A 15,233-nucleotide genomic window follows, 5' to 3' on the forward strand; every position below is an offset into this window, starting at 1 on the left:
GCGTGGTGTGTGCGTGGTGTGTGCGTGGTGTGTGCGCGTGGTGTGTGTGCGTGGTGTGCGCGCGGTGTGTGCGTGGTGTGTGCGTGGTGTGTGCGTGCGGTGTGTGTGCGTGGTGTGTGCGTGGTGTGTGCGTGCGGTGTGTGTGCGTGGTGTGTGCGTGGTGTGTGCGTGTGGTGTGTGCGTGGTGTGTGTGCGTGGTGTGTGCGTGGTGTGTGCGTGGTGTGTGTGCGTGGTGTGTGTGCGTGGTGTGTGCGTGCGGTGTGTGTGCGTGGTGTGTGCGTGGTGTGTGCGTGGTGTGTGCGTGGTGTGTGTGCGTGGTGTGTGCGTGGTGTGCGTGCGGTGTGTGTGCGTGGTGTGTGCGTGGTGTGTGCGTGGTGTGTGTGCGTGGTGTGTGCGTGGTGTGTGTGCGTGGTGTGTGCGTGGTGTGTGCGTGGTGTGTGTGCGTGGTGTGTGCGTGGTGTGTGCGTGGTGTGTGCACGCGCAGGAGGTCGGGGGGGTCGAGGGGGGAGTGATGCTGCACCCGGCGCCGCAGTCACGTCGACTGTGACCGCCGTTGCGTTTAAACTTTAAACTGATTACACCGTTCACGTGCCCGGCGGGGGGGGGGGCATCGAAGGAACGTGGAATTGACGCGACACGTTCAAGGCTGCCGATCGTCGCGAGCGCTTCCTCCGGCGTCCATCCGGAGGGCGGCTTTCGCCTCGCACGCGCACCCTCGCGTGGCGAGCGACGTGGGGGGGGGGGGGGGGGGGGGGGTTTACGGCAGCCCCAAGCCACGGGGACAAAGGCGCAGGCCTGAAATTCCTTTGCTCGCGCCCGCCGCTGGCGGCAGGGGGCATTTCGCTGGGGGGGGGGGGCCGAACTTTTTCTTCCACGCCGGCCAGGCGTCTTTGGAAGCGGTGGGTAGCAACCCACCCGCTTTACCCCACCGCGCGTCACCCGCTGATTCACCGGCTGTGGCCGGGTGGGATTTCAGAGAAGATCGCCCCATCGTTTCAACTCCCGCTCGGGGCAGGTTGAACCCGGCGACCTCCCGAGTGAGCGGACCGGCTCCACCATGGCGCCACGGTGTCCCCCACGCAACTTTCTACTCCCCGCCGACTGAGATATTTCGACCACAGCGCGGGGTTTCCGAGGACTTCGTCCGACCGACGGAGGGACGTCTCGTTCGGTTAAAGGTGAGACCGGGGTGGGGGTGGGGGGGGGGGGGCGGGGGGGCGGGGCGCCCGTGTTCGTGCGCGCAGCGCCACTGTCGGTCTCGTCGCTGTTGGTCCGGGGCCTGCCCTGCGCTGACGACGCGCGAGCGTTTCGGGGTCGCGAGTAACGAGCGCGCGTGTCCCCTACATCGGTCACGTGACCGCGCCGAAGCAGTCCCCGTCATCCTCGCAGCAGCAGCAGCAGCAGCAGCGGCGACGTTTGGGGAACCGTCGAACAAAGAGGGCAGTCGCATCGCGGCGTTTTCAGACGCGCTTCTGCGGCCGTCTGGAACGCTCTTCCCTCCGATATTGGGAATCCACTAGAGCTATGCACTTTTTAATTATCATCTAGATTGTAAACTCATTTCTTCAGAATTGATTTTTTGTCTTTCGTTCGTTCTCCTTTCCCCGCACCTCCGATAGGCACGGTTGGCTACGTACGGTGCGAAAGAAGTTCAACACGCATATGTGCGGTCCCGACCTCTGACCTCAAGCATCCGTAGACGTTGATGATCGACGTTCTGCTCCCACCCGAATGGAAAAAATCAGAAGGAAATAATTTGGGCGGCGGGGAATATTTTGTTCGTTATTGTAATTAGCGACAGCGAGAGGAATATGTTTCGATTTTTTTCGTTTCACTCGTTAAATGGTAAGATGCATTTTTTTCCGCTCTCTCCTCTGCGCAATGTGGCGCTAATGAACGTGCGAGACACGGGGCCCGGAACCGGCCTAGCGGCGCGGCGGGCAGGAACGGTTTGGCGCGCTACGGTAATGCGACCCCCCCTGACCCCTGACCACCTAACCCCCACCCCCACCACCACGCCTCCGATTTTCGCGGCGTCCCCCAACGCCGATCGACGGACTCCTTTACTTTGAACTGCGATTGATCGCGAATGGGTAAAAAAAAAAAAAACGAGGGGGAAAATAAATAATCTCGCGTGGGGCCCCAAACCCAGCTGAATTTGCATAGACGATCGGTGATTAAATCAAACGCAATGCATCCCCGTGAGTGATGGTCCTGGCGTATTTTGGGGGGGGGGGGGTGGGTTTTAAATATGTTTTTTTGGTTCGTCAAAATCTTTCCTCTTAAGCTTCCCTTCCCATCGCTTCTGAACTCTCTCTACGAAAACACGACCGCGCGGGCATGACGCACTTCCCTACTAGAGAGAGCGAGAACAACAAAAACACATCGCAAACATCACACCATCCCCTCCCTTGCTGGCAGACACACGCACACACACGCACATCAATACGCAGGCAGGTGCCGTGTGGACCTTGCGCTAACATCGGGATCCCCCCCCCCACTCACCCAACCCCCGCGCCCGCTACCCTAGAGGCTCCGGCTGCGCTAGGGCAATGGAATGCTCGAGATGAGACGCGCCGCACCGCGCGCATCGATGCCGCCGAGACGTTCAAGCAAAAGCGCCGGCGAAAATGCGAATCCCTTCCTTTAACCCACCCACCAACCCCTCTCCCTCCTGGTTCAATTCCACCGTCCCTGGACGAACGAGGGGACGGAGCTCTGAGACCACAACGGCCGTGCTCGCCGCCAAAGTCGTTCCCATCGTCGATGGCGGCGCCTCCTCCTCCTCCGACGCCGAACGTCGCTACGCAGCCGGCAGTCCTCGCTCGTCTGTTGATTGAATTTGCGGGACGCCACGCGGCCGGGCTAGCGAGGAGCCGCCCTCCGCACGTGGGCAAAATCGGTCGGCGGCGTTCGAGGCGTCGCGAGGTCTTCACCCGTGACGTTGCCAGCCGCGCTAATCGTAGGTGCGGATGCGAGAAATTAGAGGGTGCGATTACCCTTCGTTTTGAATTCTTACTCGAAAGGTGACTTTCGTTTCACGTATTCTGTTGCCGAGTACAATGGCAGCGTAGCTCTTATCCACGTAAGGTTTTGAGAGAGGCCGCTGCAACTGCAGCAACTTCCTGCAGGAGAGGCGAGTGCTGCGGTTGCCTGCAGATGTTGCTGCCGCTGCTGTTGCCACCGTTGCTGCTGCTGCCGCTACTGCTGCTGCTGCTGTGGGTTTTTAAGGGTCCCAACAGGCGGAAGGCTTCGGACAGCAGAGGCCAGCAAACTCACCTCGGCTGGATTCTCAGGCACGGCCAAAATACTTAACGCAGGTGCTAGGTGGTGGCATTTTCAATCGCGTGGTTTTTTTTAAACTTTTTTTTCTTTCAAATTTTGCAAGTGATCTAGTATCAATAGCTACTGGAAGCGGCAGTTATATTGCGCACTGGAAACAAAGTTGGTTCGAATTTCTTCGCGTCCATGACGGTTTCAGAATTTACGGATGAAAGTGAACGAAGATATGAATATCGGTGAATATAAAGTGCGATAATAATAATAACAATAGCGGGCCATTTCAACAATGATCAGAAATCGAGGAAATCGGCGGACGCAATGTCTGCAAGAGGCAAACGCAAAAACAGTGCCGAGAATCCAGCCGCAGAGTTTTACTGACCCTTCGGGGGGGGGGGCGGGGGGGGTGCCTACGACCCCCCCCCCCTCGATGCCCCCCACCCCCGGTCGGGAAATCAACCAAAAAAATTATTCGATAAATCAACAAACAGAAGAAAGTAAAAAGGGAAGCTCAAACAGAGAGCGACTCCCTCCCTCTCGACGCGCCCGCGGGGCGGAACCCGAACAAGTTGCACGACGCCAAATCAACGCCGCGGCTGCCCGGGCCCCGGCGAGGAACGGAACGCGACGGGACGGACGAGAGGAGGAGGAGGAGGAGGAGGAGGAGGAGGAGGAGGTGGGGGGGGTCAGAACGCAACTAAAACTAAACATTTTAACAAACTGGCACCAACTTAAAGCGCATCCCCCCCCCGCCGCCGCCGCCGCCTCCTCCTCCTCCTCCTCCGACGGATCGGTCCGAGCGCGTTCGCCCGGTGCCTTAAAACTCACCGAGGCAGTGCCACTTGGCCACCTGGCGCCGCGGGTTCTCGAAGATCTCACGCCAGTGCTCGGCGGCTGCCGAGACGCCGGCGGCGGCCGCGGCGCCGTGGCCCAGCAAGAGCCGGCCGATGACCTCGCTCTTGGTGACCCGGTCGGAGTTGACGACGAGGCACTCGACCGAGAGCTCGGGGAGCCACTCGGCCGGCGCGTCGAAGGCAAACGACTCGTTGTAGACGGGGTTGAGGGTGCAGCGCTTGACGTGCGTGCGCTTCTTGGCGACGCGCTTGGTCCCCACGTGCACGTTCACCTTCACGTAGGGGTCTGCGCGGAGGGAGGGCGAGAAGGTTGGGGTGGGGGGGTGGAGAGGCGTGGAGAGAGGGGAGGGAGAGGCAACAGAGAGGGGAGCGGTGTGGAGAGGGAGGAGAGAGAGGGTGGGGGGGGGGGGGGGAGAGCGATGCGAGCGGTTTGTGGTGACGCCGGGTGTCGTGGTGGCCGCGTTGGGCCGGTTCTTCCGATCGGCGGGGCCTCGCGCAGACGTAAGCCTACAGGGGATGGTGGATGTGAGGTGGTGTCTGATGGAAGCAGTACATCAAGTAGGCCACTGGCGTGTCCGCGTGGCGCTTGAGCGCTATCCATTCGTCGTTGCATTGATTAAACCCATTAATCCATTGTATGTATAAAATATTGATTAATGGTTAAACGAAAAAAAAATATTTAAAGCTTTCGTGACTGCAAGGATTCATCTTCTTTGGTTCTTTCGGTAAAGTCACGTAGAATGAGAATAAAATAATAAATTGATCAAATAAAATAACACAATAATATTCTCACGACGTTTCGGCCACAACACAAGCGGCCTTCATCAGGTGAAGGGACGAGACGAGACGTCCCTTCACCTGATGAAGGCCGCTTGTGTTGTGGCCGAAACGTCGTGAGAATATTATTGTGTTATTTTATTTGATCAATTTATTATTTTATTCTCATTCTACGTGACTTTACCGAAAGAACCAAAGAAGAAAAAAAACTATATAATTTTTAAAAAATCGGTTCATCGAAGCTAATTGCAGTGCCCGACTCCTGAATCTGCCGAGAATTCTCCGCCGTGTCTGGAAGGGACGGTGGAGGAAGATGAGTTGGAGGAAGAGGTGGAGGAAGATGAGTTGGAGGAAGAGGCGGAGGAAGATGAGTTGGAGGAAGAGGTGGAGGAAGATGAGTTGGAGGAAGAGGTGGAGGAAGATGACTTGGAGGAAGAGGTGGAGGAAGATGAGTTGGAGGAAGAGGTGGAGGAAGATGAGTTGGAGGAAGATGAGTTGGAGGAAGATGAGTTGGAGGAAGAGGTGGAGGAAGATGAGTTGGAGGAAGAGGCGGAGGAAGATGACTTGGAGGAAGAGGCGGAGGAAGATGACTTGGAGGAAGAGGTGGAGGAAGATGAGTTGGAGGAAGAGGTGGAGGAAGATGAGTTGGAGGAAGAGGTGGAGGAAGATGAGTTGGAGGAAGAGGCGGAGGAAGATGAGTTGGAGGAAGAGGTGGAGGAAGATGAGTTGGAGGAAGAGGTGGAGGAAGATGACTTGGAGGAAGAGGTGGAGGAAGATGAGTTGGAGGAAGAGGTGGAGGAAGATGAGTTGGAGGAAGATGAGTTGGAGGAAGATGAGTTGGAGGAAGAGGTGGAGGAAGATGAGTTGGAGGAAGAGGCGGAGGAAGATGACTTGGAGGAAGAGGCGGAGGAAGATGACTTGGAGGAAGAGGTGGAGGAAGATGAGTTGGAGGAAGAGGTGGAGGAAGATGAGTTGGAGGAAGAGGTGGAGGAAGATGAGTTGGAGGAAGAGGCGGAGGAAGATGAGTTGGAGGAAGAGGTGGAGGAAGATGAGTTGGAGGAAGAGGTGGAGGAAGATGACTTGGAGGAAGAGGTGGAGGAAGATGAGTTGGAGGAAGAGGTGGAGGAAGATGAGTTGGAGGAAGAGGTGGAGGAAGATGAGTTGGAGGAAGAGGCGGAGGAAGATGAGTTGGAGGAAGAGGTGGAGGAAGATGAGTTGGAGGAAGAGGTGGAGGAAGATGAGTTGGAGGAAGAGGCGGAGGAAGATGAGTTGGAGGAAGATGAGTTGGAGGAAGAGGTGGAGGAAGATGAGTTGGAGGAAGATGAGTTGGAGGAAGAGGTGGAGGAAGATGAGTTGGAGGAAGAGGTGGAGGAAGATGAGTTGGAGGAAGAGGTGGAGGAAGATGACTTGGAGGAAGAGGCGGAGGAAGATGAGTTGGAGGAAGAGGCGGAGGAAGATGAGTTGGAGGAAGAGGTGGAGGAAGATGAGTTGGAGGAAGAGGTGGAGGAAGATGAGTTGGAGGAAGAGGCGGAGGAAGATGACTTGGAGGAAGAGGCGGAGGAAGATGAGTTGGAGGAAGAGGCGGAGGAAGATGAGTTGGAGGAAGAGGTGGAGGAAGATGAGTTGGAGGAAGAGGCGGAGGAAGGTGACTTGGAGGAAGAGGCGGAGGAAGATGAGTTGGAGGAAGAGGCGGAGGAAGATGACTTGGAGGAAGAGGTGGAGGAAGATGAGTTGGAGGAAGAGGTGGAGGAAGATGAGTTGGAGGAAGAGGCGGAGGAAGATGACTTGGAGGAAGAGGCGGAGGAAGATGAGTTGGAGGAAGAGGTGGAGGAAGATGAGTTGGAGGAAGAGGTGGAGGAAGATGAGTTGGAGGAAGAGGCGGAGGAAGATGACTTGGAGGAAGAGGCGGAGGAAGATGAGTTGGAGGAAGAGGCGGAGGAAGATGACTTGGAGGAAGAGGTGGAGGAAAATGAGTTGGAGGAAGAGGCGGAGGAAGATGAGTTGGAGGAAGATGAGTTGGAGGAAGAGGTGGAGGAAGATGAGTTGGAGGAAGAGGTGGAGGAAGATGAGTTGGAGGAAGAGGCGGAGGAAGATGAGTTGGAGGAAGATGAGTTGGAGGAAGAGGCGGAGGAAGATGAGTTGGAGGAGGTGGAGGTACCGGAGAGAGCGGCGATGTCCGTCTTGGGAAGGTGTCTGGCCTTGAGCACCACGACGTTGAGGCGGCTGGTGGATGGTTGGTAGCAGAGGGACAGCAGCAGCTCCCCCCGGCCCACAGACTTCTGCCCAGCGCAGCGGTATAGAGGGGGGGAGGGGGGAGGGAGGGGAGGGGAGAGGGAGAGGAGGGGGGAGGGAGAGCACGGGGGAGAGGGAGGGGCGAGAGGGAGGGAGAGGAGAGGAGGGAGAGGAGAGGAGGGAAGAGGAAGGAGGAGGGAGAGGAGGGGGAGGGAGAGGAGGGGGAGAGAGAGGAGGTAAGGGGAGAGGAAGAGTGAGGGAGTGGAGGGGGAGGGAGAGGAGGGGGAGGGAGAGGGAGGGAGAGGAGGGGGAGAGAGAGGAGGGGAGGGAGAGGAGGGGGAGGGAGAGGAGGGGGAGGGAGAGGAGGGGGAGAGAGAGGAGGTTTGGGGAGAGGAAGAGTGAGGGAGAGGAGGGGAGAAGGGAGGAGGCGTCACGACGAGGCGAGGGAGGATGTAACGGCAGAAGAGGAAAGTGGACGGAGGAGATTTAAGAGAACGGGAGAGCAAGCGGTGAAGGGAGCGAGGAGGCGGAAGGGAGAGCGTGAGACAGGAGGGGGTGGAGAGCGTGGAGGGGAGAAGGGAAGTCGTCGACACTGAACGCGATGCGAATTCGTGTCCCGTCGTTAATCGCGCGGCGTGGGGACGGGGGGCGGGGGGGGGGGCTCCTTGGACGTGGGGGCCCGGGCCAATTAAGTGAACAGGGCCGTCGTTCCTTCTCAACATCTTCCCTCTTGCCTCCGGCAGAATGGGCAATTAAGCTGAAAAGGCGCTAATTGCCGCGTTCTCCCTGTGCGCCGTTGACGGCGGCTGACTCGCGTCGCAGTCGTTTCGCCGGTTTTGGGATTCGTTTTCTGCGAGGCGTCGGTGGTGCCACGCGGTGCGCCCTGACCCCCCTCGCGTGGGGGGCAAGGCACACACGGCACCACCGCTCGCCCCGGGAGAAGGGCGCCGTGGTGGCCAGGATATGTTGACTCCCTCGCCTGGTGTACAGGAGGTCGTGGGTTCGATCCCGACCCTGACGCCTGCTGCTGCTGTATATTTGGAGTTTGCGTGTCTCTCTCTCTCTCTCATCATCACGGTGGCTAGGAGATGTTAACTACCTCGCCTGGTATGCAGGAGGACGTGGGTTCGATCCCGACCCTGATGCCTGCTGTATATTTGGAGTTTGCGTCTCTCTCTCTCTCTCCCTGTGGTTGCGTGGATTTAAAAAAAACCCTCCAGTTTTAACCCCCTCCACGTTTAGAAGTCAACGCGTGCGTCCACGCGGACGACAAAACTTCGTTTCGCGCCGTCATTTGCGATGGCCAGGCCGCTTCTGAAAAAGAGCTACACACGGCCCAGTTACCTGGTACAATAACACAAATATTGATAGTAGTAGTAGTAGACATGAACTGGGAACAGGAGAAGTTGGTGGGTGGGGTGGGGGGGCCCACAAAAGCCGCAGTGTCGGCGGGGACCTGCAACGTGGCCCCGCAGACGCGGGCAAGCAGCCACCCGTTGCGGTTTTGGCAAACGGCGCTTCAAATTGTCGGTGCGCCCTTGTTTATGAGTCGGCACGGCGAGGTGCAACAGCGCGCCGAAGGAATCTCCCGGTCGAAGTTTCTCCGGCGCGATTACACGGGTACCGCTCCCACCTCCCCCCCCCCACGCGTCTTCTTGCGGGGCGATTTCGTGAATGCAAATTCCGAAAACGGCGCTCAGACGTTCGGCAAACGGCTCGTTAGGCTTCTAAACGGCGCTGTAAATCCACGCGCTCGGCGCACTTTCCGCGAAGAGAGAAGAAGATGAAAAGTAAAAATAATAATAAAACTAAAACTGCGGCCGTTAGAGTGAAATTAAAAGAGATTGGAATATCAGTTTCACACGCGGATTTGAAAAAAAAAATTACCGCAAATGATTTTGCAGGCAGCTGCCTGGTGGGTGTTTATCTCCCCTGCCGATTTGACAATCATCTGCTCGGTGCAGCGGTGCCAAGAATAATGACCGCACTTATGACGGTGGCCGTGATGGCAGTGGCGGTGATGGTGGTGGTGATGATGGCGGCGGTGATGATGGCGGTGATGGCAGTGGCGGTGATGACAGTGGCGGTGATGGTGGTGGTGATGATGGCGGCGGTGATGACAGTGGCGGTGATGGCAGTGGCGGTGATGACAGTGGCGGTGATGGTGGTGGTGATGACGGTGGCGGTGATGACAGTGGCGGTGATGATGGCGGGGGTGATGACGGTGCTGGTGGTGATGGTGGTGGTGATGGCGGTGATGATGACGGTGGCGGTGGTGACAGTGGTGGTGATGACGGTGGCCGTGATGGCAGTGGCGGTGATGACGGTGGCGGTGATGGTGGTGGTGATGATGGCGGCGGTGATGACAGTGGCGGTGATGGCAGTGGCGGTGATGACAGTGGCGGTGATGGTGGTGGTGATGACGGTGGTGATGATGGCGGTGGTGATGACAGTGGCGGTGATGACGGTGGCGGTGATGGTGGTGGTGATGATGGCGGCGGTGATGACAGTGGCGGTGATGGCAGTGGCGGTGATGACAGTGGCGGTGATGACAGTGGTGATGGTGGTGGTGATGATGGCGGTGGTGATGACAGTGGCGGTGATGATGGTGGTGGTGATGACGGTGCTGGTGGTGATGGTGGTGGTGATGATGGCGGTGGTGATGACGGTGCTGGTGGTGGTGGTGATGATGGCGGTGGTGATGACAGTGGCGGTGATGATGGTGGCGGTGATGACGGTGCTGGTGATGACAGTGGCGGTGATGACAGTGGCGGTGATGATGGCGGTGGTGATGACGGTGCTGGTGGTGATGGTGGTGGTGATGACGGTGGCCGTGATGGCAGTGGCGGTGATGACGGTGGCGGTGATGGTGGTGGTGATGATGGCGGCGGTGATGACAGTGGCGGTGATGGCAGTGGCGGTGATGACAGTGGCGGTGATGGTGGTGGTGATGACGGTGGTTATGATGGCGGTGGTGATGACAGTGGCGGTGATGACGGTGGCGGTGATGGTGGTGGTGATGATGGCGGCGGTGATGACAGTGGCGGTGATGGCAGTGGCGGTGATGACAGTGGCGGTGATGACAGTGGTGATGGTGGTGGTGATGATGGCGGTGGTGATGACAGTGGCGGTGATGGCAGTGGCGGTGATGACAGTGGCGGTGATGACAGTGGTGATGGTGGTGGTGATGATGGCGGTGGTGATGACAGTGGCGGTGATGATGGTGGCGGTGATGACGGTGCTGGTGGTGATGGTGGTGGTGATGATGGCGGTGGTGATGACAGTGGCGGTGATGATGGTGGCGGTGATGACGGTGCTGGTGGTGATGGTGGTGGTGATGATGGCGGTGGTGATGACGGTGCTGGTGGTGATGGTGGTGGTGATGATGGCGGTGGTGATGACAGTGGCGGTGATGATGGTGGCGGTGATGACGGTGCTGGTGGTGATGGTGGTGGTGATGATGGCGGTGGTGATGACGGTGCTGGTGGTGATGGTGGTGGTGATGATGGCGGTGGTGATGACAGTGGCGGTGATGATGGTGGCGGTGATGACGGTGCTGGTGATGACAGTGGCGGTGATGACAGTAGCGGTGATGATGGCGGTGGTGATGACGGTGCTGGTGGTGATGGTGGTGGTGATGGCGGTGATGATGACGGTGGCGGTGATGACAGTGGTGGTGATGACGGTGGCGGTGATGACAGTGGTGGTGATGACGGTGGCGGTGATGGTGGTGGTGATGATGGCGGCGGTGATGACAGTGGCGGTGATGGCAGTGGCGGTGATGACAGTGGCGGTGATGGTGGTGGTGATGACGGTGGTGATGATGGCGGCGGTGATGACAGTGGCGGTGATGGCAGTGGCGGTGATGACAGTGGCGGTGATGACAGTGGTGATGGTGGTGGTGATGATGGCGGTGGTGATGACAGTGGCGGTGATGGTGGTGGCGGTGATGACGGTGCTGGTGGTGATGGTGTTGGTGATGATGGCGGTGGTGATGACGGTGGCGGTGATGACAGTGGCGGTGATGACAGTGGCGGTGATTGTGGTGGTGATGACGGTGGTGATGACAGTGGTGGTGATGGTGGCGGTGATGACGGTGGTGGTGATGGTGGTGATCATGTCGTTGGTGGCTAGATGATGCTAGTGGCAGTGATGATGATGATGGTGGTATCATTGATATTTAATATTTATTTTCATTATTTTGACGCCGCTCGTTTTCTCATCCCACCGCTTCCGAGGCTAACGGATGGGACGACACAAACGGCGGTGGGGGGGGGGCGGGCGCACCGTCACCGTCACCGGCGTTTCGGAACCGACGCGCCCCCTGGCTTGCTCCGCGCCCGTGGCCGAGAGCGGACGTCCCCTCACCTCCGTGCACCTCCATCCCCCCCCTCGATCTCACCCCCCGGCCAATTCCCATCCCATCCCCGGCCTCGACGCGCGCGTCATTGAAGACCAATTGGGGCAGCTCGTCACACGCAGCGCTCCGCCCCTTGTCTCACGCCACAGTGGGGGGGCGTGGTGGGGGGGCGTGGTGGGGGCGTGGTGGGGGGACGTGGTGGGGGGCGTGGGTGCGGCGTGGGGGTGGGCGTGGTGGGGGGTTGGTATCCGTCCCAATCGGCCATTTTAAATGGAACGTCCACGAAGGAGCGGCCGGGTTGGCCCAGAGGTCAGAGGTCAGAGACGCCTTGAGGCCGCACCGCCCAGGTCCCTGGGTTCGAATCCGGCTCTCGGCCGCCGCCCGTGATTAAACGGGGTTCTCAGGCGGAGCGAGCTGATGGTCGACTTTTGAATGCGTAAAAAAAAAAGACGGAATTCATGAATGAATAAATAAACATAACCGAGCTAAACTGGCCTCTGCACTTAGTTGGGCTAAATTCCAGCTGTGGGAATGCAAAAAAGCACCGGTGTGACCGCCACGCGAGGAATCGCCGCTCTCACATGCCGAGCGGGCGGGAAAAGTGCTGCCCTCGTCACTGCCCGCTGTAGCTGAGGTCACTTGAAGGGAGCTCAGGAGCTAGCTCCATGATATCCACTTCCGTGGGGCCATTCTCCAAGAACACGAAGGGGCCGCTCTGCCGCCTGACTAAGTTCGTCTCGAGGGAACGTGTAGCTTTTGCCTCGTGACGTTAAATTGCGGTGAAATTCCCCAAAAAACTATTTCGAATGGGCTGCATCGCTGGGTTGGTGGTTCGCACGGCTCTGCGGCGAGGGGCGGTGCACGGAGCGGAAGGGGCGGGCGGGGGGGGAGGGGATGGGCCGTACCTGTATGTTCCTCTTGACGATGTCGCGCGTCAGCGTCACCTTGTCGCCCCCTAGCTCGACGCCGGCGAGCGGCGCCATCACCTCGCCGATGGCGTCGTCGCGGGAGAAGCGGTCGAAGCTGAGCACGAGGAAGTGCAGCACGAGACCCTGGAGCTGCGCGTGCGGCACGCCGTAGAAGGTGAACGTCTCGTCGAAGGAGGGGTCGAGCGTGCGGCGAAGCACCCGCGTCTTCACCTTGTGCTTCTTCTCGGGCAGGATGGTCATCTTGACGTAGGGGTCGGAGCTGCCCGTTTGGCCGTCCATGGCGGGCAGGCCGCGCGCGCCTTGGATCGTCACCACGAGCGCCTTCCTGGCGAAGTTGTACTCCACCGAGAAGCAGAGCGCGCCCAGCGGCAGGTCCTCCGGTGGCGCCGAGCCGCCCGCGGCCGCCGACGAGGAGGACGACGAGGAGGACGAGGAGGAGGAGAGCGACGAGAGGTACGGCGGGGTGTGCGGGGAGCCGGCCTTCGTCGCCGCTGACGAAGACAGGGACGACGAGGAGGAGGACGACGCCGCCGCCGCCCCCGCCGCCGCCGCCGACGACGGGCTGGACTTGTCGGGGAAGGCGCCGGCGGCGTTCCTGACGTGGCGGAACGGCTCGATGATGGGCGGCGTGCGTACCGGACCGGAGCCGAAACCGAGGCCGCCGCCGCCGCCGCCGCCGGCACCGCCGCCGGCCCGGTCGGGACTGCACAGCGCCGTCGCGGGCGCCGGCCTCTCGCTGCCGAAGCGCACCACCACCACGTTGTTGTTGTTGTTGTTGAGCGTGGCGGCGGCGGCGGCGGCGCCGCCTTTGCCGTGCCGGTCGCTGCCCGGCTGCTGCTGCTGCTGCTGCTCGGAGCCGTGCTTGCTGCGCGACGGGTGGCGCTTCTCGCCGGCGCCGTAGATGTCGGTGACGCCCTTGAGCATGTGGACGAGGCGGTAGGGCGGACTCGCCGCCGGCTTGGAGCCGTCCCCGCCACGACGCCGGCAGCAGGTCCACGACAGCGCGGTGACGGCCGCCGCCACCACCAGCGCCGTCGCGCCAAGGATTCCCACCACGATGGGAGACACGTCTGGTGGTGGGGGGGGGGTGGGGGGGAAGAGGCATCATGGAGGGAGAGTTAAGGAATCGAATTCGGCCACCGCCGTCAAAGATCAGCTCGGCGTGACGGCGTCCGATCTCGCCGCAAGTCGGCGTGGGCTTGAGCCTCGTCGGCGGTGCTGGAGGAGACAGAGGGGGAAGAAACGCGGCCGTCGAGACCCGCACACAACACTGCCCCACGTGCTGATCGCATCGCCGCACGTAGGGTGAATTCAAACCGCGCGGTGGAGCGAATTCTTTCGGGCGCAAGTAGGTTCAGTTTCATGTATTAGGTATGACCCTGTGAGCCACGCGGCTCTTGACTCGGGTGCAACGGCAGCAAAACAAAAACACGAACAAGAAAACATCTTAAAGTGACTACGCGCAAGCATAAAAATCCAAGAAGAAACGGCAAAGTCTTGCAGAAAAAACGCCGTATTTCAACACTGTGTGCAAAAATCCCAGTGGGATGCAAGTCAAACAATAACAACCGTAAGACAATTTAGATTAAAGATATCAGTCTAACTCTGTACTACAACAAACAAATACGGCTAAACCAAAACGTTTAAAAAATCACCAAAATAAAGCTATAAAAGCAATGTAATAGTGATCATAGGAACTGTGATTCAAATTTAACAATAAACGATATACATAACATGTACTTTTCGATTTAAAGCTTTCGTGACTGCAATGATTCATCTTCTTTGGTTCTTTCGGTAAAGAAAGAACCAAAGAAGATAACATATACTACCAAACTTTGCAGCCATAGCTGGCTGCATGAGTCACTAGGAGTATCAGTAGCAGTGTGTGCTCGGCATTTGAAGGCCTGAAGAACAGAATCGGTGATTTCGCCGACAAAGTGTTCATCAGGGAGGCAGTTAGATATCCAGACACTGGAGCAGTGCCGGATTATCTTCGTAGCAAAGTAGCTACACGTGTAGTAGTAGTAGCTACACCTGTAGTAGTAGTAGCTACACGTGTAGTAGTAGTAACTACATGTGTAGTAGTAGTAGCTACATGTGTAGTAGTAGTAGCTACATGTGTAGTAGTAGTAACTACATGTGTAGTAGTAGTAGCTACACGTGTAGTAGTAGCTACATGTGTAGTAGTAGTAGCTACATGTGTAGTAGTAGTAGCTACATGTGTAGTAGTAGTAGCTACATGTGTAGTAGTAGTAGCTACATGTGTAGTAGTAGTAGCTACATGTGTAGTAGTAGCTACACGTGTAGTAGTAGTAGCTACACGTGTAGTAGTAGCTACACGTGTAGTAGTAGCTACACGTGTAGTAGTAGCTACACGTGTAGTAGTAGCTACATGTGTAGTAGTAGCTACGGGCCCCGCACTTTCAAGGGCCCCGCGCTAAATGCTTTCAAGCTATCAATTCCGGTTCAGTGATTCTGCACTTGCTCTATTGCTATAGTACTATACCGCCTTCAGCTTTTATGAACGACTGAGTGCTTGAGGTTAGCGATTTGTCATATTATCTGGCTGTATCGCAAATGAAAAAAATACAATTACTTTACTATGCAAGTTAAAAATTTGTGTTTTAATATTAACGTTTATTTATTTATTTAGGGCCCCTTTAACACATTCCTGGGGAGGGAGCTGGTAGGGACGTTGGGTTGCTCGGTCATTGGCCAGGGTCAACGGCACCACGTGGTGTATTCCGCAAATATGCCCGACTGTGAGGGCGGGCACAAGCCGGCGTGAGTAGGTTAAACGTT

At 57.8% G+C, this 15,233-nt stretch overlaps 1 protein-coding gene across 1 annotated transcript in view; it reads right to left on the reverse strand.

Moving 5' to 3' along the window:
* Positions 1 to 3,572: 3,572 nt before the first annotated feature.
* The window catches only part of LOC116955029 (synaptotagmin-11-like), a 34,321-nt gene continuing 22,660 nt past the window's right edge, over positions 3,573 to 15,233 (reverse strand). The window contains exons 2-7 of the mRNA XM_076052596.1: positions 13,249 to 13,501; positions 12,995 to 13,167; positions 12,408 to 12,922; positions 7,069 to 7,189; positions 4,108 to 4,419; positions 3,573 to 3,604 (exon numbers count right to left, since the gene is read on the reverse strand). Coding sequence (XP_075908711.1) covers positions 3,573 to 3,604; positions 4,108 to 4,419; positions 7,069 to 7,189; positions 12,408 to 12,922; positions 12,995 to 13,167; positions 13,249 to 13,501 — 1,406 coding nt within the window. The remainder of the gene's footprint in view (positions 3,605 to 4,107; positions 4,420 to 7,068; positions 7,190 to 12,407; positions 12,923 to 12,994; positions 13,168 to 13,248; positions 13,502 to 15,233) is intronic.

The sequence above is a fragment of the Petromyzon marinus genome, chromosome 57, assembly GCF_048934315.1.
Source record: "Petromyzon marinus isolate PM22_M1 ecotype Great Lakes invasive population chromosome 57, UKy_Petmar_22M1.pri1.0, whole genome shotgun sequence".
NCBI classification, from domain to species: Eukaryota; Metazoa; Chordata; class Hyperoartia; order Petromyzontiformes; family Petromyzontidae; genus Petromyzon; species Petromyzon marinus.